Genomic DNA, 26,766 nt, shown 5'->3' on the forward strand with positions numbered 1-26,766 from the left:
TCCACAACATGTCTAGTTTCAGGTTAGGGGACATTCCTTACCCACCTAGCAATCAATTGCTATTTTGCCACTAGGTAACACAATTCAAAGTCAGGCAGTCAGAGACTATCCCTGCTGGGTGGGATCTTCAGTTTACATAATTAAACTTCCGAGTCTGCAAGAGCCCGTGACTCAGAGATGACAGTACTGTCTAGTTTGTGGTAGTCGCACAGGTATGTTGGTAAAAGTACATAAGTGAGGATTTATCACCATTTTTGTGAGCCCAGCCCTTTGCCTTATCAACAAGGGGAGTTATTTCCAAAAAGATACTGCCCCCCTGCGGACTTTCAGAGCCCTACCTATGTTGGCCTTACTATAGCAAGACCCCATCTGTATTCCAAGATAACAGACAGGATGCTGTTCCCAGCTTTAAGATAGAGAAGCTTGTCTAGCAGCCTGTTCCAGCCTTATGAAAAATGCATAAGGTTTCTGCCAATTTACATGGACCCTCAACTCCGCCCCAATTGTTCTTGCTCCTCTGTTAGCATTGTTAGGCCTACGTTAATATCAGTATAGAGAAGATGATCATCCATACCCAATGATACTATATGTATCATGCCTGATATGGTCATTTGAGTATCTCTGCTCATGTTGCACACCATATGTGCAAGTGGTTCCATAACCAAAGCGAAGATCAGTGTAAAGTGTAGTCATTTATTAAGCGCCCCCTCTTTACACCTGTTATTGATGTGGTATTACTTTGCCAGTGCACTTTCTGGCTATGGGGAAAGCTAGCTACTTGAAAATGGTTGTGTCAGGGGCCTTCTCTCGGTCAATTGCTATTACTGCTGGATCTGGTGAGTGTTCGGTGGTGGTTCCATCTCCTAGAGAAATTGAGAAATGCTGTTTCCCTGTACAAACCTTCTCTGTTAGGTGTAAGTTGTGTTGGGGACCAGGTGGTTAGCATGGTCTTGCTGAGAATCTGGTATTGACTATCGAAGGGGGTCTACATGATTTTATGTTATGCACATCCTTCCTGCATTGGGTAGCGACACTGTCAAGACTTCCCTGGTGAAGTGTGATAGTATTCCCCCACTATGCGCATTTGTCTGCATTTCTAACAATTTTGGCATTAGCACGTCTACGAAACTTAAATCTGTATGCGCTTTACTCTTGGGTACTTTCCGCTATATAGTTCCTTTAATGCCTTTCTTTCTAATCTTTTGAATTGTCTAACTGGTTTCAAGCAGGTCAGTATGTTCAGGTGAAGTGTGGGGGCACTGCTACCCTTTTTAGACAAATACTTTTCATTTTCTGTAATGTTAGCCTCTTTCCTATATAGCTTGTAAGTGTGAACTGTATTGTTAATGTCCTATTGTTTGTGTACCTCACCCCTTTCCTTGTTGTGAACTCTAATTGTGTTTGTTGGCCATAAAAGTCTTATAATCTAGAGACTTCACATGCTCCATTACCTGCACATATTTATTTCTTCTTAATTCATCTACTGCTGTGGGATCAGGGCATAAGGTAAACTCTACTTCCCTCATCTCCCTACGTAAGATATCTATTGTTTTTCTACATTTTTCCTAACCCTGTAAGATGCCTTAGTGCAGATACACTTTAACAGCTTCCCATTCCACTAACACGCGTCTGATGCAGACCCTTCATTCTCTCTGAAGTAGTTTTTAATCTCTTTTCTTCTTGTCCTCGAAACTATAGGTCTTCTAAGGAGGGTGGGTTGCAACTCCCATTTGGCAATTGCTTTTCTATAAAACCCCCAGTGGAGCTCCAGAATTAACTATTGTGGTCCGATATAGTTTTGCAAATATAAATTGCTTTTATCACTGGTTGGTGTAACCGTCTTAAACAATCTTATCCAGTCTTACACTTGAAACATCATCACTTCTTTTTTGGGTTTTATAACTCTATGAATTCACCAACTCCCAATTGTAAGACAATGTTATGTTAAGAATACTTATAGAGCGTGCGTACACCATACAGTTTCATGGCGTTGAGGGCCAGGGAGTACTGCAGCTAAGTGATTCATACATACGGCTGGCAAAAGAGCCAGGTCTTTAAGAGATTCCTAAATTGAGGATACAATTTCATCGATCTGATGTCCGGAGGAAGAGAGTTCCAAAATTGAGGGGCCAGGGCCGCGAATCTTAGTCCCCCCCCAGTTTCTTGCTTTTGAAAGGTGGAGTAGCTAGGAAATTGAGTTAGGAAGACTTAAGATTCCGAGTAGGGGAGTATTTCTGTACCCGAGTAGATACAAACACAGGGTATTTGCCATGGAGCGCTTTAAAGATGATGCATCCCAACTTGAATGCACTGTGTTCAACAACCGGGAGCCAGTGTAACTTTTTCATGAGAGGGGTGACATGGTGCCATCTAGGCTGGTGATAAATTAATCTAGCGGCCTGATTTTGCACCAGTTGCAGTCTTTTGGATTGATATGCTGGTACACCAAGTAAAGTGAATTGGTGTAGTCAATGTGAGAAATGACTAAGGCCAATACTACTTGGGTCAGGGCTTCGGTGGTAAGAAATCTGCTAATCTTCCTGATCCTTTGGAGCTGAAAGAAGCAGGTAGAAACCACTGTCCCAATCTGGGATTTCATCGACAGATCACTGTCAATAGTGATGCCAAGGCTTTTAATTGACCTAGACAGAAGGGTTCGGACAATTGCAATACTGGAGCGGAAGGCATGGATGAGCGGGATCTAGTCATATTAGCATCTTTCCCACTGTTGTAGCCACCCCCATTCATTTTTGCTGGTAGGTTCATCCTGCTATACAGGTCGAGAGGGAATCAAAGAATTGTGTTTGCTCAACTTTGGGGGTATGTGCCAGTAATACATCCACTTTATTCAGTTTCCCCACCTCTGCTGCATTTATCCCATTGTTATCAATGTGGACTTTACACCTCACAGTTGTACTGCAGGTCTCACCCATATTAGTGCAGCTCTCCTGTAAGCGGAGTATATTGTGGTAAATACTTTACCTCACCATCTCTGTTTGATTTTGATGCAATCTGACCCCGGTATATGTGCCTCTTGTAGTCCACCACCTCCTAACATAAAAGTATACTTTGTGGCATTAAGAAGCTCTGTTTAGGCTCATGTCACGAAGACCTATTTCTGCACAGCAGTCACTTCTGTTCTTTCCTGCCGCAAACATAGTTTGAGAGAAACAGAACAAGTGTCAGGTATGGAATATAGCTCCTATACTTTGGATTTTTACTAATTTAAACTCTACTATACCCTCGAGAGTAGTAAGGCAACCGGCTCCCGTCTAATATCAAAAAAGTAATCAATACTTTCCTAGGCTGTCACATAGTGAGGCTGAAGTTATGGGATCGCTCAACACTATCAATTTGCTATGCTGCTCCTAACCTATAATCGATCAAAACCTACCTCTTTCACTTATGTCTGTACATGATACCCATAATATGTTACAGAGGGCTACTGTCCTACCATTTATCAAGTTTAAGTGAAGCATTCATAACAGATCTTCAGCGGTTATAGGTGTGAAATTCAGCTCCGTATATCTGGCAGATTGTCAGATACCGTAGTTAAAGTCTCAGAACTCATGTCTGTCATTATTGTGTCCTTGGTTGGTCATAGCCATTGAATTGTACTCACTGCTTATGCTGCTTCTCTGTCTGCTTGTATTTGTTCCTGTGTATATCTTTTAGCACATCTAGGTCTCGACCTCTTGTGATGGGGTCTCTTATGGTTGCCCCCCCCCCCCTCCTCTGTTGAGATAGTCTGGAATTCTCCATTAATTCCCAAGCTTCTATAGGGTAGGTGCAGAATAAAGTAACTCCATTAACCAGTATTTCACCTAGAAAAGGAAAATGTAAAGCAGCCCTCTTGCACTGAACTTATGTCTCACTGCTAAGAAGCTTGATCTTGCATCATGACCAAAGAACATCACCTTGGTATTTTTTTTAACCACAAAGTGATTCTTTGTTCTTGCTTGTTGTAGAATCGCATGTCACAGTGAATCAAAATGGGGATCAGTATAGGCCTCAGAGCGGATCACTTTAGGTCTCAAAATGGATCTCAATGGCGGTGGACATGTGGGACCATGTGTGCTCATTTCACAAAGCAGTAATTGGAGGGATCCTGAGGTGCCAATTTTTGTTCCAACCATTTCACCATGAAATTTAACATAGTATCTTTGGTAAAAACTGGTAATCCCTCCACTCGACTATTGTTTCTGCAAAAGCAGCCTTTCACTTCCTCTACTCTGTATTCCTGGAAACATAAATGTTAAATTATGGATTTCATCTGTTTCTGCAATTGTTTCGATGCCAGTTGCATCTTGATCAGCACATACTCGTTATTCTTGACTTCATCAACTAGCATCCTCAGTTCATCTCATAGTAGTCCTGTATGAACTGCTGCTGATCCTATTTTTTGTTGAAGTACTTGTCTAATTTCTTTTATAGCCCTCAGTGTCTTTTCATGTTTCTCCTGTGTGCCACTCTGCCCATGGGTTACGTTCTCTGCCATAGTTCTGCAAGATTCTCCAGGGATGCCTATGGTTCTAATTCATCCGTATGTACTTGGACCCTGACCCTTAACTTAGCTTTCCCATTATATATTTAGTTGGGTGACCAGAGGATTCCGATACTTTTTATGCAGTGCCTCTTTGTTTCTTTAGAAGGGCTGATTTAATGTAATTTGTGTTTGTCTTTTTGATGTTGAGCCAGACTGTACTACCATTCTATGGGATGTATCCAGGGTGCTAGTTGATACAAAATGCTTGATGTCTCACAGGTGTTAGGTATTTACGCCTCCGGATAAAGTAACAGCCAGTGAGGTGCAGTAATCCTTTTATCTCTGACGTATGGGCTCAAGTAGACAATCTGAGGTTGTAGTGACCACTTTCAGCACGTTTCACTCTTAGTCCTCCTTTATCTGACACATCATCAACGAGAAATATCACAGGATTCAAGCTTGAATTAGTCGCAAGCAGACATCTAGTCATTCTATCTAATGTTCTCATTAAAGTGCATAACCTTGTAGTAAAGCTCAGTGCAGTGCAATCTGCCACAGGGATCAGTTTGTCTTCGGGCATTTAGTGTCAAATGTGACATTCACTACAGTCGTCTGTGTGTTGTTTGTTTCACTGAAGCCTCTCTGTGCGAGGGTCCTCACCTACCAGGAACCATCTGTGTCCGAACGCACCGTCAGAAAAGCAGGAATGCACTAGGTCTTAGGCGCACCGGCACTGCTGCCCGTTTTGTGCCCTCACTGGATGAAGCAGCTGCACTGCAGAATCCTCCACGGGGTGGCGTCATTCCCCTCTGCTGCAGTGATAAGCATCTGCCCAGGCCCTGCTTTACACCAGTGTTCAGCGAGCTAGCCTATTCTGTCAACCATCCTCCAATCAGCATGCAAAGGATTGACCCACTTGGCCAGAGCCATGTGACAGAGCCATGTGGCACCTCTTGTTCCCTTGTCGCTGCCCAGGCTCTTCTCTGGCCCTCGGTGCGCTGATTCCAGTGACCTGGAGGGATTCCGTTTCCCTTATGACCATGTTTAAGCACTGTAGTTATCCGGGGCCCCTCCCTTTTCTTCTTCACTGGTTGAACATGTCTAAGCTGTAGTCACTGCAGTTGTAGCCACAAACGAAGTAGAAGACTTTACAGAAGTAGGCAGACATATCATGTTGTTTCTAAGCTCAAGATATTGATTGATGTTATAAAAAGGAGTATTAGCGCAGGATTCTAGATAGATAGCGCAGCTTACTAAAATCCTGTTGTGTCTGGCAAGTCCATTAATTCACACTTCTATGCTGCTGTATTTTCCATTTAATTCACTTTTCATGTGCTCCTATTTAGTTTTCTTCATCCGCTCTGAATCTTGGAATCATCTTTGGTTTGTCAGTGACTTAATTTAAACAGCCTTTGTCAGTTCTCAAGAACTGTCACTTGCATCTTCATAATATCTGAAAAATGTAAATTTAGTTTTACTCCTCTCCTTGCTTAAACGACTGCTTCACTACGTTGTTTATCATGCTTCCTCACTACATGTTGGCATTTCAAAATACCTGCTTACTCTGCTCCAATATATGTTTTTGACTATGGTGCTCCTGTTTTTTCCTGTGCTGCTCCGATTTGTTGACTAACTCTTACATATCAGTTCAGATTCTGTTATCTTTGCATAGTTTTTAAGTGCCTCCATTTACTTGCTCCATCTTACATATGTTCTTTCATATCTGCATGCACCCCAACTCATTCCTTTTACTCACAATTCCTTCTCCGTTTCCTGACCTTCATGTGCGTCTTGGCGCTTATATTCCTTTAGTCCTCCTGCTTGTTATCTCTGGAATAACCTCCTGCTGCCGTATTGTACGTTGTGCCCTGTGGGCGCAACGGGCATGTGCTCCCACTTGGTGCACCCCAAGGGCACAACTGTATTTCAGATGGGGGTGCACGCACTTGTCCACCCGCTTCTGTAACACTGATAGCGCTCGTGAGCATGTAGTGCCAGCGCGATTATGAGAAGGCGTTCCTTCATTTGCACGTGATGTGGCCCCATGCAAATGAGAGAACCACTTTGCCTCTGCGTCCACGCTGTATTACTGATGGGGGCGCAGAAGCAATTATGCCTTTGTCAGGCTCACTGAAAGTGTACCATGGAAAGGTAAAAGCAGCTCCCTGGAGGGGGAAAAGGGGGCCCCAATGACCCCCACACCAGTCATCACCCCTGCAGGTGGGTGCAGTCACTCACTGTATCCACCTGCAAGGAGATTTCTCTCCTCTCTTGAAAGTGCAGGAGGCATGCTGCCTGCACCATGAAACATGGAGCGACTTTGAAGCAGCCACTCCTATTTTACTTGATTGTGCTGCCCCCATGGCAGTGCAAGTTTGGTCCTGCCGTAGGGGCAGCGCATTCTGCAAAACAAGGAGCACTTTACCTTTTTGCGCCCAGCGCACCTTTTTATAGGTGTGCCATGGTGCTAACTGGGAAAGTGTACTGTGTATATAATGCAGCCCCAGATTTCTAACCATTCTGCTCCCACTCTTTTTATTTCTAGGAAGCGACTAAAGGAACATTTATTGCCTATAGTAAATTGCTTGTAACCTTGTAGTACCTATGTAGATACCTAATTTCTACATGCATTGTACCGTTTGTTGTTTCTTGCTATGTTAAGCACCTTTGATAAAGGTCCAGTAATAAATCAGAAAAGAAAGCATATACAGAAAAGAAAAATCAATCTGAAAAATAGTAGTGCAGTCTAATTTTATTGATTAACACAAAAATATTAAGAGACTAAGGAATTAGGATAGAAAGAAAGCGTGAGAAATATCTAAAAGTTTATGCGGAACGGTCATCCTGAATATAATTTCGAATTTAAAAACATAGTATTGAAGTACCTTCAGTCTTTTCATCTCCATTTCACGATTTGTAACAGCTGTTTATTTTCGCTTTTCAAAATTGTAAAGCCACAATACATGGACTGCACAGGTTCTAAGAGGGGATGAACTAAAAGTGACAAAGCTGTTTCCATTACTTTCCCACACATAAAGTATTTTCTACAGATTATACTTGCAGATCAAGCAAAGTGTATTGAATAAAATGTTCTCATAAAAATTCTGGAAGATCTAAAATCAGACGTGCTGTCAAGTCCTTTATGTAGCATGACAGGCTTAGGTTATTTCTTTCATAAACCCAAATCAGTCTGCAGTCGCTGATGTTCATATATCTTCAATAAAGAAAACTGCAGCTTCGCCGTCACATATGGTTGATTCGATTTCGGTGTACTTCTTTACCATTTTGCATACATTTGCATCGGTTGTTGTATCATTTCTCTAGATTTCATAAGTACATTGGGGATTGCTATTTTATTTATGGTCTTTTGCTGCTTACAGTTGTTGAACTCCTTGTGCTTCTCCTTAAATGCTAAGGTGTCCATGTGCTTCACAGGTGAATCAGCAGATGGGTGGAATGAACCTCAATGGTCCAAGCAATATGATCCCTTTCGGCCAGCCAGCAAACACCGTTGGAGGATGGGCGAGCAGTGGTTCGGGCCAGACTCTCAGCACACAACTATGGAAATGAATGTGGTCATCATCCAGGGCATACATCTGACATTCCTTACATAGATGCAACAATCACTACCCCTCTTTTATCCATGTATATATTATTTTCCCACCAGTTATAAATATCGAAAAGTTACCTTGTTGACTTTGTGAGACTATTGCTTACATTTGATGTGGTGAAGAAGAGTTTGAAAATATTTCTATCTGACTGGGAGCTTTGCCTAGTATGTTTGATCTCATGAACCATATCTCAGCATCGATGCTTGACCAACACGAGTCAGTTTTATTGTCAAAATTCTAGATCTTATATTGGCATTTAAGGGAATTAGCTATCATGGTAGTAATATATCTAACTATAGTAAATCTTGCCCTCATTCTCCTTCCTTTAATAAAACAGTATAGATAATAATGTATGAACAAATGTGTAATCTTATGAACAGAATGTACATGTATATTTGAACCTCTTTTTCTAGTGTATCAAATATCTTTTGGTTGATTATTCATTGCATTGTGATGTTACTGTAATGTGCTTTATGGAAAGCACAACTAGTAAAAGGAATATAAACCTGGATGTTACTAGAAATGCTCTGTTTGTTCTTTAATATCACAGGGAAAATGTGACCCAAAAAAATCTAGTGATACAATATGCAAATTGGCTTTATACTTGTTTACATAGTGCAATTATGGTAAATAAGGGCATACTGTGTAACTCTGCAATACCCCTAATATACTTTCTTGTATTTGAAGGTATATCCAGGTTTATAATGGTAATTGTGTTTACATTTTATGGTGCCTAGTATGATGAGATGTTATTTCCCTGTATTAAAGAGATAAATCCATATACTGTCGTGTGTGTATGTGTGCATATCACATTTAGGTTTTGTTTGAACCTCTGCAAAGGGGCTAGTAGTTTAATACTGCAAAGATAAACTTTTAATGTCAACGATGCACTGCAACTTGAAAACTGTACTTTGGCAGCCAGCGCTTGGTGTACTAAAACCAGGTCAAAACAATTGGTAAAACAAAAATAAAACGTAACCAAATATTTTAAAAATGTTCCCTTGGTGTAGTTGTTTACGGACTGTATTCAAATCAGTGCAGAATGTATAAAAATCCAGTTATCCATATATTTTTTTCAAACATGCAAAACAAGGTAAAACAAGACACACATAGCTTGACACCATCCAAGTTACTTGAAGCTGTTGGTACTTAGTTCTCTGACACGTTTTGGAAAATAGTCTATCAGGTAAATGGCAAAGGTGAGTGCACAGCAGCAGGTCATAGAATGTTTGTTTCCTTTTAGCCAACGGTAACTCGACGTTCTTCCTTGGAATCCAGTGTTTTGTTCCATGTTACTTGATTTGTAGGTCACACCTCAATTTTCACCGAGTCCCGGTGATATTTTGGTTCATTACCCAGGTTTACTTTTTCTGTACGGGTGTGCCATACAAGAATCTGTGAACGAAATAAAATGTTATCAGTTTTACAGCAGTATTGTTTACAAATGTTTTTCAGCTGTCATTAGTAAGGTTATGCACACTTATTCTACATACATAATGCGTAGCTGTGTAATATGGATCAATGATGCCATCAATGGGTTTTGGTGAGAACATAAACCATGAGACCAAAGGTCGAGTGGTTTATAAATGTCGCCAGAACCTCTTTGAAGGCAATATAGGACCAGATTACCTGTTTTGGCCAATATTTATTTTATAGTACATTTTTATTTTGGGGCAGTTTTGTTCAAAATGCAACTAACAATTGACACTTATTGGAATTAAAATGTTTAGGTTTACTTTTCTTGAATTAATTGCTGATAAACAAACAGAAAATGATAAGGCTAGTAATTTAATGTGATTCTCTGCTTGCACATCCACCGCATAATTATGGATGTGCAAGATTTGTCACACAATTTGCAGATTTCCCAAAAATATTGTTTTTAGCTCAACTGTATGAAAATAATACTGCCATATAATGTGCCACATCATTTGTCTTTTTTAGCGCATAATCTTGTACCAAAATTTACATATCCTTACTTCATAATCCTAGTACCCCTGACCATGGTAAAGCTCTGCAGAGAGGTTTGGGGGATATCATCATGGTTATGAAACCAGACCACAAATAATGTTCGACAAAAGGCTTTTAAGAAATGGTTACAAAAAGTGCAGTAACATAAGAAAAGGTTCTACTATATGAATCTTAAAAACAAAACAGTTACAGAGTTATGGTTGTGACTGAAACGTGCACAACCACTGAAAAAATAAAAATACACGCACACAAACACGCAAGCACCATGGCAATGAAATAAATGTGACCCAACAAAACATATTATTTACAGCAACTCTACTACTAAACACACAATCACAAATATGTTACTGCTGTGCTAAAATCAAATGCGTTTTTTAAATCACCGTACAGCAAAATTAGCATTAGAAAAAAAAATGGTTTACTGCCTCACAAATAGCATATGACCGTTAGTTTACACAGAAAAACACCTCTGAGTGGGGAGTTTCTTTTAGTTCTGTCTTGGACCTTCCTGGATCTTTCAGTGTTGAGTGCTGAATTTGTCTTCCTTGCCTCAGACTCCTCAGTTAGTGTCCCTGCTTGCTCCCCTTACTCCAATTATGTTAGAGCGTTAGCATTTAGAGCCTCTTTTCAGCCCCTTCTAGTTAAAAGCTAGGGGCAGGCAGAATGTGCGTAGTCGCGCTACGCACAGCTCCGCTCAACGGTAAAAAATCTCAGCGAGCACGCAGTTCCGCGAACACGCGGAATTGCTTGTTCCGCCCGTTCGCGATGCTTTTTTCCTGTTCGTGAACGCTGTTTGCGTGCTCGGTGGGAAATATCTTGCGAACACGCATTTTGAAAGAGCGAACAAGCAAAAAATGCCGTGAAGCCGCATATCGCAGAATTTTGGGCAATTCCGCATTCTCCGCGGAACGCGAAATTACCCAAATTCCGCAAATTCTGCAAGCGGAACGGAATTTGCCACCCAGGCCTATTAAAAGCGTAGCAATCATTGGTGAGAGAGGATTGGGGAAATTGTGTGCCCTACTCTTCTTTTACTTTTTGTTGCATTTTGGAGGAGTTTCTTTATTGGTTGAGCCAGTCCTCTACAGGTCCCCCTGAACAGGACTGACCTTAAGGCTGTTACTCTGTAGCAGGGCTGAAATTCCAATTTGGAAATGTCTTTCAGATGGCACTCCACGTTTACAGGGTTCCTTCTCTGCTCCTTTGGATGACAGTAGCAAGTACTCTATTCTGTGCTATTGCGGACAATTTGTTCTACTGAACAGTTCCTCTCTACATTTCGTGGTCTTGTGCCTTATCAAGACAGTAGAGTGAGGTCTTATTCTATGGTGGTCCCAGGGAGGGGATCCACTGCGAGTTTGGGAGTTTAAGGCTTCCTTACTTCTCTATTTGACTTTTGCAGAACCTCTCCCAGCATCCTTCTCAGATCTGTGGTGTTTAAATGTTTTCCCTTTTTTGGTTGATGGTAGTTCTCATTTCCCACCAATTTGTGCATTTTGAGGTACTATTGTGTGCAGTTTCTCATCATCTGGGATGAGCTTTCTGCTTGAGGGCGTGTGTGCCTTATTCATGTGCTCCTCCTTGTTTGGGAACCTTTTTGGCTCGCAAAATGGTTTTCTGGAGTCTAATCCCTCTTTTTCACATCTTCCCACAGACTGCTTTTAGTTTGTGGAAGACCTTATGTTACCAATGCTTTACATAGTATATACATACAAAAAGGAGTACAGAGAAAAACACAGACTTTGGGTCAGCCCCCTTCAAGCTTTGGATATGATATACTTTTCAAGGCTGACATTGGTTGGATGGGCTGTCCATCAAACCCATGGCATTTCGTGGAAGAATACATTGTCCCATTACTACTCCCATTAGGTATCTGTGATACGTGTTGAAGAATTGCATCGCCACCCTCAATTAGGTTCTTTGCATTTCCACTTTCTTTTCTTCTTCGCCCCCTCTTAAACCCATAGTCACTGTCTGTGTTGCATTATCGTCTATTTGTTACTTCTTTCTATGTTTTCTTTCTTCCTGCTTGAATTCCCTTTCTCTGCCATCATTGCGTTCGTGTTTTACTGTCTCAGCATTACCACTCCCCTCGCTCCCTCTGCATTTCTTCCTCCCACCCCTCCATCCTATTATTAAAGTTGATCCCCGCCTCCCTCACTGTCAGGGATTCCTTCTCCTCAACACTCATGTCGCACATTCCCCTCCTCCCTCACTCTGTCATCAATCTCCTGTGTTATTTTCCTACCTACCTCAACACTGTCATGGTTCTCTCCTTCCCACACCATTTCGCCTCTCACCCGTTCTCTCTCTCTCTCTCTCTCTCTCTCTCTCCACATCCTCACCCGTCATCTCCGCTTCACCTATCTTGGTTCACCCATCCCTGCTCATCGCTGTCTTCCATTTGCTGCCTTCTGCCTTGCACAATATACAGAAATATCTAAAGAGATGCTCTCTCTATGTCGGTAGTTTGTACATACAAGTGTTTTCTATATATATTGGGGTGATTTAAAAACTCAGTCTCGATAATGACAACCTCTTTTATAACCCTGCACTGGAATGTTTATTTAGGATATGCAAAGCAAGATAAAATTATTAGACATGGTAAAGTGAATATTCTGATTCATATGTGAACACCACACTGACCTAAGGTACTGAATTCTGCTACAGCAAGCACTTGTTTCTGGCTCAAGGGACCTCTAGTACCAATTGAAGGTACTGTGTACTGCTACAGAAAGTGCCTAGTTCTGAATGATGGGCGCTCTAGTAGCAGCTTCAGGTACACCTGTCTGCATAAGGAAAGGGCAGATTGCAGCTTTTTAAGAGCATAGGGAATGTGTTCTTAAAGTAAAGTGAGACTGTTGGGCTTCCACTACTTAATTTCAGTTTGGGTAATGGGTTGAAGGGGTAATCTCCCCTTTAGTTTCATTCTCCTACTTGAGGCTTCATTGAACGCCGAACATCTATTCTTTTTTTTTTTTTAAACTGTTTTTATTATACGAGAAAACAAAACACAATAATCAGCAGATATATCTCACATAGCATCTGTGTAATACAGTAGGTGGCGATCATGATTGGTAAGGATACAAAGTTCACATTATTACAATTCTTCTTCGTAGTTCCCCTGCCCCATTCCCTCCGCGTGTGTCTCATGTCTCTTAAGTGTTCGTGGGTTCTGGAGTATGAAGCCAACGCCTTCATGTCCCCGTGTAATGAGTTGTGTTGTATTTGTTTCCTCTTCCTCCATCTCTAAGTTATAATAGCTCAACCATGGCTGCCAGACTTTCCGGAACTTCCTAGGGCACTACCTTGCTTTATATACCGTTTTTTCTGCCCCCATGTACATGTCCATACAGGCCCGCCACTCTTTCATGGTGTGGATTTCCGCTCTCGCCCAATATCTGGCTATGTCCCGTTTTGCCTCTATGGGTCCTAAATTACTCAGCAAGAGTTCATATCTGGGCATGTCAACGTTCACGTGTATGCCTAGGAGAACGTACTTGGGGTCTATCGGACTTTGCATTTCTACCATGTTATTCAGTTCTTGTATTATCCGTGTCCAGTATCTCCATATTTGTTGGCATTCCCATAGAGTATGTACATAGGAGCCCTGCTCCATTTTACAGCGCAGGCATTCTGGCATCTCTGCTCTGCCCATCGCGTGGAGTCTCGCCCTACCATAGTACACCCTATGCAGTATTTTAAACGGGATCATTCGCAACCTAACTTTAATCGCCACTTTTCTGGGGTGCATTAGGGCTGTCTCCCAGTCTATGTCTTCCAGAGTATCTGTAATTTCCTCCCATTTGCTTCTAAGTATTAGTCGTTTGTCAGGCATATTATTTATCAGGGTCTTATATGTCCAGGAGACTGCTTTTTCTGGTATCTCCTCTTGTAGCAGTCAGCCTTCTAACGGAGCATACTCCAGAATATCTATGTCGTCGGGGTTTTGCATTCTCCAGGCTGAATGCATTTATAATGCTGTTTATCTGACAGGTTATTTTCAGTTTGGAGTTTTGCAAAGGTTATCAGGTCTCCTTGCCTTATTATGTCTCCCAGTGTGATGATCCCGATTGTGTCCCATCCTTTGAACCCCCGTAGTTTCGCCAGTTCCGGTAGTCGCTTACCTTCACAAAGGGCTGTGGACCTAGTTAATCTTTTCTCCCATTTCTGCTGCCTTTCCGCTTCCCTCTATGCTTCAATCACCCTCTGTGTTGCTGGCAACAGGTACTGCACTCCATGGCCCCCGTATATGTAATATTGATGAGTGTTTTCGGAATTGGAGGCTCTCTAGGACATATGTGGGATGATGTCTGGGTGCATGTCCCCATTCATTAAATACTGTGAGGTGTGCTGCTCTATAGTATGCCCAGATATCTGGCAGTGCGATTCCCCCATTGTATTGGCTGCGTTGCAGCGTTTGTAGTGCTACTCGGGGGTGGCCACCGTCCCATAATAGTGTGAGCACTTCGTCATTTATCACCTGAAAAATTACCTCTGGGATTTTGTAGTATGTGTTTTGGAGGATATATAATAGTTTAGGTAACGTAATCATTTTATACATGGCTGCTCTTCCGAGTATTGTCAGGGGAAGGCGTCGCCACCTGACAACATCCTCGTGGAATTCCGCTAGGACTCGCTGGATGTTGTGGGCGAGGCAGTCTGTCTCATTGGTGGAGATATATAGTCCTAAATATTTTAAGCCGTCTCTGAGACACTTAGCGCCACAATCGCTCCGGGGATGACTTCTCTGCTTATTGCTGTGAGGATTTGCTTGTTGTCCAGTTTTGTGTGTGGATCAACCACCTTATGGTCTTGGGCTCTTCTCCAGTGTCGAGTGTCTCAAGACGCACAGGTATAATATGTGTGTCAATGGGGCCGCCGATTGGTTATATGTTTGACTTCCCCCAATTAATGTTGTATCCTGCCTGGCTACCATATTCTTTAACTAGGTTAAATAAAATGGGGAGTGTTGTGTCGGAGTCGGTTATTTAGACTAAAATATCATCTGCGTAAAGAGGGATTTGTTCATCCATCAACTGTCCCTCGGCATCCTGAAATCCCTTTATTTCTGGATGTGTTCTAATTAAGCATGCTAATGGTTCTAGCACGAGTGCAAAGAGCAAACGGGACAGCGGGCAGCCCTGTCGAGTCCCTCGCTGAATGGGAAAATGAGCTGATTTGACTCCGTTAACTCTGACTCTAGCTCCGGGGTTTGTATATAATTTATCGACCCATGCTTAGAAGTTGCCTCCGAAGCCTAATTTTGAAAGCACTTGTCTCACGAATGGCCAGTGGAGTGTATCGAGAGCCTTCTCTGCATCACGTGACAGAAGTATCTGGGTAGTATCTTCCCCCTTTGCCGTATGTAACCAGTTTGCTGGTCTACAAAGGTTGAGGCGTGTGGCTCGTTTGGGCATAAAGCCAGACTGGTCCCTATGGATCAGTGATGTAATGATCGTCAATAGTCGCGCAGCAAGTATGTAGGCTAAAATCTTGGTTTCAATGTTTAAGAGTGAAATTTTGTGGTAGGACCCACAGTCCTCTGGGGGTTTGCCTGGTTTTGGTTTGACCACCACTGTGGCCTGACCAAGATCTGGTGGCAGTGTTCCCTCTTCTCTTGCCGCTAAGAACATATTTAGTAGGCGGGGGGCCAGTAGGCAATTGTTTTGTTTGAAAAAATCCCCTGGCAGCCCATTTGGGCCTGGAGTTTTTCCTGATTTTTGTTTTGCAATGGCGGCTTGAACTACATCTAAGGTGAACTCTGCCTCTAGGGCATCTGTGTCTTCTTGTCGCAGGGTGGGCATGGCTATATCAGTAAGGTAGTCTCCTATACAGTCCTCGTCTACTATCGGCTTGGCCTTGTAGAGGTTAGTATAGAGGCGCACAAATGCTCCCACTATTGCACTTGCTGTTGTATGCCATGTATCTGCTTCGACTATCTGACTTACCCAGTTTCCCTCCCTTTCCTTCTGACTTAACATAGCTAGGAGTTTCCCTGATCTATCCTCTGACTCATATAATCTGTGTTGTGTGGCCTGAATTTGAGATCGGGCTCTGGTAGACCGAGAAGTCCAAAGTTACCTACGCGTGACTTCAATCTGCCTAAACAGGGCTTTCTCATTGTCCGGGGTGATGATGCTTTCCAATTCTAATAGTTTACCTTCTAGGTTTTCTATTTTTCCCTTTATTTTCGTGCTATTGTATCCAGAGGCGTCACTGGGGTTGGTGTCACCTGGTGCGGCTAACTCATGGTGTCACCCCCTCACGACTTACCGCATGGACCGAGTCCGCCAGTGGACACAGTTGGCAAATAACGGGACCATACAGAATCCTTAGTAACGTTTGTAAATGTAGGTCCTATATTTACAAAATGTGCCTGTTAACAACAGTGTGATAATGACTCCTTTATCAGGTTGTACAGTGGGCTACCTGCTAGTCAACAGTTTATTGGAATTTATAATATCATAGGTATGGTACTTTGTACTGGTGTGGTGTTCCCACTATCCAGCAACACGATATATCAGTGATCGAAGTGGGGGGAAAAAAGTAGGGGAACTGTGGGCGGAGAATCAGAGGGCGGGAATAACCCAAGGATTGGATCAGTGGGCAGAGCCAGAGGCGTGGCCAAAATGCGCAAATATCCCAATTTTTTGTATTTGTTTGGTTTATCTGCCCAGTTTTATCAACCAATGGATACACATGATTATTTAAGGTTATAATGAGTTATTGACAGTAAAATGTATTCACAAAGTGGGATATGCTTCTAATCACAGAATGTCCCCAAATACGATAAAATGTGGAAGCACAAGCCATTTGTCTCCGAGCCATGAAGTTTCTGTCATCAGCACTTCTCCCTTTTCCAAAACAGCAGTTCAAACATGAATGGCTAAAAATCCTAGTTTGCAAATGTTTTCTAAATAATAATGGCTCTGCTATATTTGACTCATAATGCAAGCTCTGCAGCACGATCTGACCATTTAAACTAATAAATTGTTTGTAGCTCAAACGTATCAAAAGTTAATAAAAAATGTGACTTGTGTTGCTGCGGAGTAGATGACAGTTAATAGCTCACTGTTCTATGTTAGGATTTTAACTTATAAACTGCAAGTAACAAAAGCAGTAGCCCACTGGCCTATTTACATTATGTGCACTTTGTGATCTGCATGGTACATGTTCTTTGCAGCAGGTACATTAACCCTCTGACCTACCTTTCCATGAGTCATATCTTCCATTAGACAAAATTCCGATCTCTCTCTAGGAAGAACATTAATCATCAGAGTCATCATGACATTTTTATTGTTACCGAAAATTACTGGAGGCCAAGAAGGAGGCAGCAAGTGCTTTTAAAACCATAATATACTTGCAAAAATGATGCCTCCACCTAAAGTCAGCACCTGGTGCGGTCACACCGGTTGCACCGCCCTAGAGCTGGCCCTTCTCAAGAGCCCTGTGATCTCAGTGACAGGGTCATTGTTGTTCTAGGGTGTGCTGCTTCATAGGCCTGCCTGCAAGACTGGAGGTGAACTTCAGTATGAATAGTGGTGGACAAGCCTTGAAGGTTAACCCTCACTTGCCACCGCTAGGGTCCACCTGCTGGTGCTAAGACACCAGCGCTTCAAAGGTCTTGCGAAGCCTTCTAAGGTCTACCATGAGATAGTGCTCTCTCAGGAGAGTGGTCTGGCGGACTGGTTATTAAGGCTGAACCTGGTTCCCCAGTTCCAAATTCAGCAGCTCTGGCCATAGTGCCACATCCTCTCCCCCACTGAACACAATACTGCCCCACTGAGAAAAACTCAGACTGCCTTCAACTACAACCCAATTGTTGCCAGCTATAAACACCTGGATGCGGCTCAATTTAAATTACGCACTGGGCAAGAGCAATATGTGGCCTACAAAAAAAAGTGTTACAACAAACAAATGATGGACGGAATGCTGACAATGCATACATTCTCCCCCAGTCAAGAGATCTGGGTTAAATCCATCGTTCTTTTGCCCACTACACCACCCCAGTTTAGACATGGCCATATGCAAATCAGTCTTGACCCTGTGCCTCATGGGAACAGTCCAGCCCGAACTGCCAAGCCATGTCTTCCCTGGACCGGAATCAAGCATCCTAGGACCGGTTTCTGGCTATCAGCCGTCATCAGCCAGGATAGCTTGACTCCAGTGGCGTAGTGAGCACGGGTCCCACGTCTGGGAATACCCATCCCACTTAGGGCGAAAAGCGTTACAACAAACAAATGATGGACGGAATGCTGACAATGCATACATTCTCCCCCAGTCAAGAGATCTGGGTTAAATCCATCGTTCTTTTGCCCACTACAAAAAAAAGTGACAGCATCCTGGAAAAAGCAAACAATCATAGGGAATGCAAAATTTTGTAAACCATGTGAAATGTAAGCAGGAACAACATGGTTACCTAAACGCTTTTACACTCACTGTTCAGAAATCAGTGAGTGCTTTTGCCTGAAAAGTTAAGGACATGACAACAGGGCCCTGAATAGACCCATTTCAATGGCCATTGCTTATATCCTTACAAAACGTAAGCAGTATGGTAAAAAAAAGACAACATCCCTAGATACAGAGCAGCAGTACATATTTTGTTTTTCAATCCTCACATTGCAGTACCTCCAGGATTGGTTCACTAGTTCCAAGCCCAGGGAAAACAAAGCCAAGACAACAAAAATAGCGCTTCACTGGCAAACTCTGTAAAAGTGGCGCTAATGTGTTTGGGTGTGAATAAAATCAATCTGACCAGTTTGCTACCACTCTGTCTTACTTTATTTAGTTATTTATTTTTCATATTTTTAAACTTTTATTCCAGATGCTGCACTTTGGAATTAAATGTCAGAAAAATACGACATTGATTTCCGGCAAAAGTGATTTTCTTTTTTGGATCCATTTCACAGGGAAGCAAATAAAAGAAAGGAGAGGAGACAGTGCGCGCTGCGCACAGGCACCTCCTCCTTCTGAAAGGTTAGTTTGCTAGGCGCACACCGGCCCTTTTGGTGTCACCCCATGTGAGGGTGTCACCCGGTGCGGCCCGCACCCTCATAGTGACGCCACTGATTGTATCTTGTAGTCTGCCTCTGAGGACTGCCTTGTAGGCCTTCCAAAGGGCTGCCTCTGAGGACACTGAACCCTCGTTCTGGAAAAATAACTTGGTCTCCATACTGATTGCGCCCGTTACTGCTTTGTCACAAAGCTCCCATGCGTTCAGACTCCAATCTGATCTTTGTCCACATTCTTTTCCCCCCCACTTTTAACCTCAGGGGTGAGTGATCTTAGATGCCTCTTGCCAGGTACTCCACTTCATCTATTGTCTGAATCTCCCCTGACGGAGCGAAGAGGTAGTCCATCCTAGAAAAAGTCTTATGTGCCCCTAAGAAATAAGAGTAGCTGTGATCTAATGGGTGGTGCCGATGCCAAAGGTCTGTCAGTCCCAGTGATCTCACAAATTCTGCAAGTAGGGTAGGAACACGAGTTCCGGCCGATGAATGTGACCTGTCTAAGTTTGGGATCACAACGTCATAAAAGTCTCCTCCGATAATATGAGTTGGAGAGTCTGAGTCTAATAGTATCTTGCGACTGCCCTCAACGTTTGGGGCTGCAGTCGTGGCTGGGCATAAACAAAGGTCATCTCCTGCCGTCCCCGTGTACCTTGGACTGTGGCATAGATTCCGTTGAAGTCCACCCAGGTCATGGTTATATGGAACGGTTGAGTTTTCCTTTTGAGGATGGCCACTCCGCGCGCCCCAGGAGAGAATCCAGCCTGTGGCAGCATGGTGTAGGCCTATATACTGGGTGCCTCGGAGATGGGTTTCCTGTAAGAGGACCACATCGGGCTTAATTCTCTTAATGTATCTATTAACTAGTCCCCTCTTAATCTTGCTGCCTAATCCATTGACATTCCATGTCAAATCTCTGGTGTGTCATGCATTCTGTGTGTGTTTTAAGTGAACCGCATGGGGAATAATACTCTCCCTTGCCAACCCCCATCCCACCGTTCCTGGCCCTGTATCCTGAAACGCCCAGCTGTTGTCTGATTTGAAAACATATTGAATATGGAACTCCGAACTTCCCCCCCAATCCCTGAACCCCCCACCCCACTTTCTCCCGCATCCTACGCCTATCCCTTCAACTGTCAACATAACAACTAAGGGTATGTGTTGTCCTAGAAGCCTGTCGGTCCCTCCTTCACCTTCCCCACACCCCTAGATAATATTCAAAACAATAAAGGATATAGTCTTTGTCAGAGAGGTGTTTCGTACAATCTCCCCTAAGCGCAAGCAAGTCTGGGAGGGCGACCTCCTTGCAGGCGACCTGTCGCCGATCTGCTCTTGTCTCACAACCATATTTCAGTACTCTTCGCCGCCTTTATCTTGCTGCAGTTGCTGTTCATTATCAGTCGCCTGTGCCTCCACTCCAGGCTCCTCCGCTTTGTTGATGCCCTTGAGGAGCGGGTGATCCCTGTCTGTATCCACAAGGGACTCTTTATCAGAGTGGTCTGTGTGAGTACTGTCACCTTGGTTCGAGTCTCTGCTGGTGGCCTGAGCCTGTCCCGCTTCTTCGTCAGAGGCCACCCTCCTCCTTTGGTATGGGGTCCCTAGCTGTCTGGCCCCTATTGGCTTTTGTGTCTCCCAGTAAGCTGCCTCTTCATTTTTATTCTCTGCGGTCTAGGCTCCCATCGCGGTAGCGTCTCTCTAGGCTGTGTCTCCTTGCTATTTGTTTCCGGCAGTGGCCTAGGACGTTCTTGTATCCACGTCCAGGTGTCTTTTGGCGTTTGGAAAAATTAGGATGAGCCTTGAAAGATAACTTTGAGCTTGGCCGGAAAGAGAAGCATGTATTGAATTCGCATGGCTCTAAGTTTAACCTTTACTCAGTCGAAGGTTCTCCGCATCTTCTGCACCTCTCTAGAATAGTCAGGGAAGATCATAATTTTGGTGTTGGCTAGTTTGAGTTCTCTCATTCTCTGCGATTCTCTTAGTATTGTGTCTCGATCCTGATAATTCATAAATTTTGGTATTAGAGGGCACGGGGGGCTCCGGCAGAGGACTCACATTTGGCATCCTGTGTGCCCGCTCAATGAGGAAGCAGGTGGAGAATTTTACCCCCGGGAGAACTTCTCGCAGCCATGTCATCAGGAAGGTGATCGGGTCAGAGCTCTCATGTCCTTCTGGTATCCCAATGAAGTGGAGATTGTTTCTCCTGGCTCTGTTTTCTGCATCGTCAACCTTTCAAACCACCTCTCTCATATTTGCCTGGAGCTCTTTGATGTCAGCTTGGAAATTGTGCGTCGTGTCTTGTACTTCCGAAATGCGAGTTTCTGCTTGAGTTTCTCGGGATGCGATATTGCATACATCCTGCCGCAGGAGAGACACCTCTGATCGTATCTCTGACATTTTACCTTCAATAGCCTCTCTCGAGGCTTGGAATGCTTGAAGGATGGGTGCGTTGTCTGGGGGGCCCATACTCTCCCCTTCGGATCTGTCTGTGTTGAAAGCACTTTTGTATATTTGTCCACCTTCGCCTGCTTTGGCATCTTGGGTTCTTTGCCTCTTGCCATTGTTAAGTCTGGCCGCTGTAGGTTGTCTTCCGTGTGTCAAGGAGTTATGATTTCATGAAGTTGATCTGCAGTCTTGTTCGGGGTGGACGGTTGGTCCCGAGCGGAGTACCTGCAGTTTTGCACGTTATACATGGGGGGGCTCGTCTTTCTCGCTACACGAGCTAAGTTTAATAGGAGGTTGCTGGCATGTGTCTGTCTGCCATGGATGTAGAGCAGCTCTTGTCTTGTCCGACAGTCTCTGGCAGCTGTTTCAAAGCCTGTGGAGTGTCTTTTGGTCACCTTGCATGAGTTACGTCCTGATCGTTCCTAGACGCTCCTGAGCATTATTTATGTAGTCTGTGCTGGGTCTGACACTTAGCCTCGCAATCGCACCAGGGATGACCCAGCCGGGCCCCCCCTCGTCTCTGCTTATTGCTGTGAGGATTTGCTTGTTGTCCAGTTTTTTGTGTGGATCAACCACCTTATGGTCTGGGGCTCTTATCCAGTGTCGAGTGTTTCAAACAGCTTCTTGGTACACTCCTTGCTCATGGGGGAAGTTCGCGTAGGCCAGCACCCTCGTCCGCAGTGGAGGGCTGATATCGGGTATTCCTCCTCCCCTCTCCTGCGGCGCTCAGCCTGTTCCGGTCCTGACCTTCTGTATGGCAGCGCGCTTGGGAAACCCATGGTCCGGCGTGCCAAGGTCTAATAACCGACCTCTGGGTGTGTTTGCGCGCCCACTCCTCCGTCTAGCAGTGCCCAGCAGCCATCTTGCCAATATACAGCTGTCTCACTGTTGGGGCCTTGCCTCCGGCTCGGGTCTCGCCGGGGGTAGCACTCGGCGCTTCCTTCTCACACCGGGGTGGGGAGATGTCACTCACCCACCGTTGCAGAGTTGATGCGACTCCGTTACCTCTTTTCCTCAGCCGGACCCGGTCTCTTGTTTGTTGCTGACGCGGGGTCACAGAGCCTCCCCCACAGTGCCGTTGGCTCTCCGGTGTCTCTCGGGGGCAGGTCCCCACTGGTCTCGAGCTGTGGTCAGAACCCGCTCTACGGAATACAGGCAGCCCTCTGCAGGTCTGCGGGCGGCAGCCCTAGGTTAGGGCTACGCCACTAGCGAGTCCTGTCGGCCATCTTGCAGCCACGGCTCGTCTCCGTTCCAGCGCAGCTTTCTCTCTTCATGGCGCCATATCCACTACCAAAGCGGCACACGCCGTGGGTCTGAGGTGTCAGGAGTGTTTAGCACATTAAATAGTTCGTGGATGGTGGCTAACAGAGCAGGATTGCCATCAGGATCAGTGTCGGGCGGCTGATGAGGCTAGCCAGCCATGCTGCTGGCCACGCCCCCCGAACATCTATTCTTGCTCGGCGGGGGGGAGGGGCCTGCCGATCTGAATTCTGATGAGTTTGGAGCTGTGGGGACCAAGGTCGGACTGGTCCTTAGGCAGTTTGCAGGGGAAGAAGGGCTGGTCTGACAGGTCAGTCTGAGGGTCGGTTTGCAGCTGGTTGTGGGCATGTTTTATAGTCTGATGGTTCAGTTTTTACTGTTGATTTCTCTATTACCACAAAAATTGCCTGCAGCAACCCCGTATGCACCCAGTCTCCCTACAAGGTAAAAACTGCCACTATTTGCAAAATGTGGGACATTTTCTAATTATCAGATTCACCAAGAGGCCACTTTTATTATGGTAAATGTCATATTTTCTGTCCCTGTCCAACACTACTATGACAAACTTGCACAAGTCAGGATGGTGAGTAACTTGCTCCAACTGGGGAATCCTATAGATAAACGTTTTGAAATATAGTCTCTAGTAATGGTTAACACGTCGGTTTCTGTAACAAAAACATACAGCTGTGCAGGTGCAAAAACCCCGCATGTCTCTATAAAGCGACCACTGTGCGTGCAGCTTCCCAGCAACAAAACTAATGTTGCCCAGCTAGTAGTTACTAATCTAGATGGCATTCAACCGGCCACCTTGTCCTCCCTTTGCTCCAACATTCAATTGGCGGTCTAAGTCAGAAGCAGCCTTTTTTTTGTTTGAGTACTCTGCCTCTTCTGGCACCTGGCGAAAGCGAAGCCAATCAAATTTTACAAGCTGTTCAGTGCAGAGTAGTCTGAACATTAATTTGTCTCCTATGGTACTATGACCAGTCCTTTCAGACTAAGTTCTATTTGCTGGTCAGGGTAGCTGTCCCTACATTTTCTTCAGTGAAAGGCAGGCAGTCTATTTTGTTCTGATGTTTGTGCTTAAACAGTGGGCCTAGCTGGTTTTCAGACAGTATACAGGTTACTGGGCCATTGTTAGTTAGCCATTAATCCAATTTCTGGATGATCTAGATGTATAACACACTCTCTTTCTCAGCAATGTGGTAGCCAGCTAAGATTTGCCATATGGCTGCAAAGTTCATGCAGAGTTCTCTTAGTAAAACCCAAGATGGAAATAGCCAGTACTAGCAAATCACTTAAATCCTACAACTGGTTTCCAGATCAGACCAGTCCGCTAAGGTTAATCTGATTTTTCTCTCTAGCCTTTTAATTTTTATTTGTTAAAACATTGATGCCATGCTCAATACAGACTACTGGCTCAACTCTTCACACATGAACAGAAAACAATTTCTGAGGGATACATCTGCCTGTGGACGCCTCACCTTTTGAATTACCCCTGCACCAGCATTCCACAGAAACTTTTACCTTAGCTCTCCCATGTCGACGAGGATGTCACAATAGCACGGCTCTGCTCGCAACTCCTTATGACTTCATCGGAGCCATAAGATGTCGGCATGTTGACGTTTTTTCCGCGCCGTCTTTTCTAGTTCTCCATTTCTGTGTAGTCTACTTTGTTTCAGTTCTCTAGAAACTGTTTCTTTGATCATGGCTGCTCAGAAGAAGCCTGCCTTTAAGCCCTGTAGGTAGTGTTGGGGCCTTATGTTGGTTACAGATCTGCAGGAAGACTGCCTTTGGTGTTTGTCGTCGGACCATGACGTCAAAGAGTGTACTTTGTGCCGTCGGATGAATCCAAAGGTTCTAAAGGAAAGGCAGGCTAAGCTGTTCATGGCCCGGGCGAAGAAGGAGAAGAGGGGTCGGAAAAAGACCAATTTGAGGTCGAAATCGCTGACTCCAAACACCTCGAGGTCGTCTAAGAAGCATAAGAAAAAGACAACACAGGTCCAAGTATCGTTCCTCGACGGAGAATCGTCAAAGTCGAGGTCTCCAGTCCAACGCTGCCATAGAAAAGATGATGTCTCCTTTGCCACAGGTGTCGCCGGTGCGCACATCGACACCTAGGGTTCTCCGACGCCGAGGGGTTCTCCGATGCCCAGAAGAGAGCCGCCCGTGGATGTTCTGATCTTGGATCCGGCTTTTCCGGTGCCCCGAACAGAGCCTGTTCCACGACCTTATTCTCCATCAGGTCAGGTGGTTCCGTATCCTCCTTTTCCAACTCCAGGTGCAGATCCATTGCATTTCCTAAATGCGATGTATGTTATGTTTGCCAGGGCGGCAAACCCATATGATGCACCTTTCTTTTAATTTGGGCGTTCCTCAACACTATGCCCAAGCTCCATTCCTTCCTTTTATGTAAATGACTCCGTCTTGGCCTCTCCGGACGCCAAGGTTCTTGACACCGACACCTTGTCAGGAGGGAAGGTTGGACTATTCTCTGGCGCCGTTGTGCTACGTATCGGCACCTACTCAACTTTGGTTTGTGCTGCCGCCCACGTCTGAAGGTCTTCCATCGACGCCGGCTCCGAGATCTCCGGTGCTGCGTTTGTCTCCAACGACGCCGGCTTAGAAAATTCATTCGAGGAGAGAGGCTCATAGACTCCTTGAAGAAGAGAAGTTTCAGGAGCAACAGCAGGCTGAGGAGGGTGAGATTTTGGACTCCACGGATGATTTTGCAGGGCTGCAAGAGGCCAGTGGGCTTGATACCTCTCCAGAGTAGGAGCTCTCGTCCCCAAAGGATGTGGCCTCCTATCATTCAGTAATTAGAAAGGCTGCTGACCTCCTGGACTTGCAATTACCAACAGCGGAGGGCAAATCTAATATCTTGACAGAGGTGCTGCAATCTCCTTCTTCGACAGTGGAGCCTTTGCTCCCCTTCAACGAGGCTCTAACGGATCCTATTTTGGATGTTTGACAGAAGCCAATGTCTGCCCCTGCTGTTTCTATATCAGTGGCAAGATGCTATAAGGTAGCCCCGGTAGACCCAGCATTTTTATCATCACACCCTTCACCCGAGAGCCTTGTGGCACAAGTGTCTTGTTCTTCTAAACAGGTTGCTAGCTCTTTCCCTTGTACTCCGGGGGATAGAGACTCTAAAAAGTTGGAGCAATCCACTAATAAAGTATTTTCGTCAGCCAGCATAGCCTTAAAGTCAACCAATACCACATGCTTAATGGGGCGTTCTATCCATGCTTTGATGTACTCTGCCAAAGAGGTGATTCCCAAATTTCCTGAGGATGTCCATTGTCATTTTGTTAAGTTATTATCGGATACCCAGGCTGCTGGTCTTGGGGTCATCCAGTCTGGCCTGAATACAGCTAACTCCGTTGCCAGGGTGAAGGGTTCTTCGGTTGTGCCTTATTGAGAGGGTCAGGGTTCTCTCCTGACATCCAATCTACGTTGTTGAACCTTCCCTTCAATGGATCAAGGCTCTTTGGAACCAAGGCTGATTCTGCTTCACAGCGTTTTAAGTATAGCAGGGCTACTGCTAGGTCCTTAGGCTTGCAGTCACAGCCTAGGGGCTTTTGTTTTCGAAAGTTCCAGGGCTTTGGAAAGGTGGCCCCTTTTCGTGGCCTACAGCAACAGCAGCAGCAGCAGAACCCTCTGTATCTGTCATACAGAGCGAAAGGAAGAGGTTGTCCATGGGGGGCTGCTCGCCAGCAGGTCTTTTCCTCCTCCGGCTCCTCCTTGGTCCCCGCCACTGGCTCTGCAGGGAAGCAGCTCTAGATTAACCATCTTGGAGCATGTTGGTCCTGTGGGAGGTCTGGTGTCTCTTTTTCTGCAAGATTGGAAATCGGTTACGTCAGATCATTGGGTTTGAAATCTTATACAAAATGGGTACTCCCTTCCCTTCCGGGAGTTTCTCCCTCCTTACCCTCCTCGCCAAGGCTGGTGTTCGGAGGACCATCTGAGGCTTCTGCAACAAGAGGTTCAG

The 26,766-nt window shown here is 44.6% G+C and overlaps 2 protein-coding genes across 3 annotated transcripts in view; one reads left to right on the forward strand and one right to left on the reverse strand.

Annotated features, from left to right (window-relative positions):
* Positions 1-8,878, forward strand: part of SMAP1 (small ArfGAP 1) — a 924,147-nt gene extending 915,269 nt beyond the window's left edge. For both annotated transcript variants that reach the window (XM_085610917.1, XM_085610918.1), the window contains one exon: positions 7,922-8,878. In XM_085610917.1, coding sequence (XP_085467043.1) covers positions 7,922-8,056 — 135 coding nt within the window. In that variant the 3' untranslated portion in view covers positions 8,057-8,878. The remainder of the gene's footprint in view (positions 1-7,921) is intronic.
* The window catches only part of B3GAT2 (beta-1,3-glucuronyltransferase 2), a 372,851-nt gene continuing 353,308 nt past the window's right edge, over positions 7,224-26,766 (reverse strand). The window contains exon 4 of the mRNA XM_085610919.1: positions 7,224-9,492. Coding sequence (XP_085467045.1) covers positions 9,406-9,492 — 87 coding nt within the window. The 3' untranslated portion in view covers positions 7,224-9,405. The remainder of the gene's footprint in view (positions 9,493-26,766) is intronic.

This window comes from Triturus cristatus, chromosome 6, assembly GCF_964204655.1.
Source record: "Triturus cristatus chromosome 6, aTriCri1.1, whole genome shotgun sequence".
NCBI classification, from domain to species: Eukaryota; Metazoa; Chordata; class Amphibia; order Caudata; family Salamandridae; genus Triturus; species Triturus cristatus.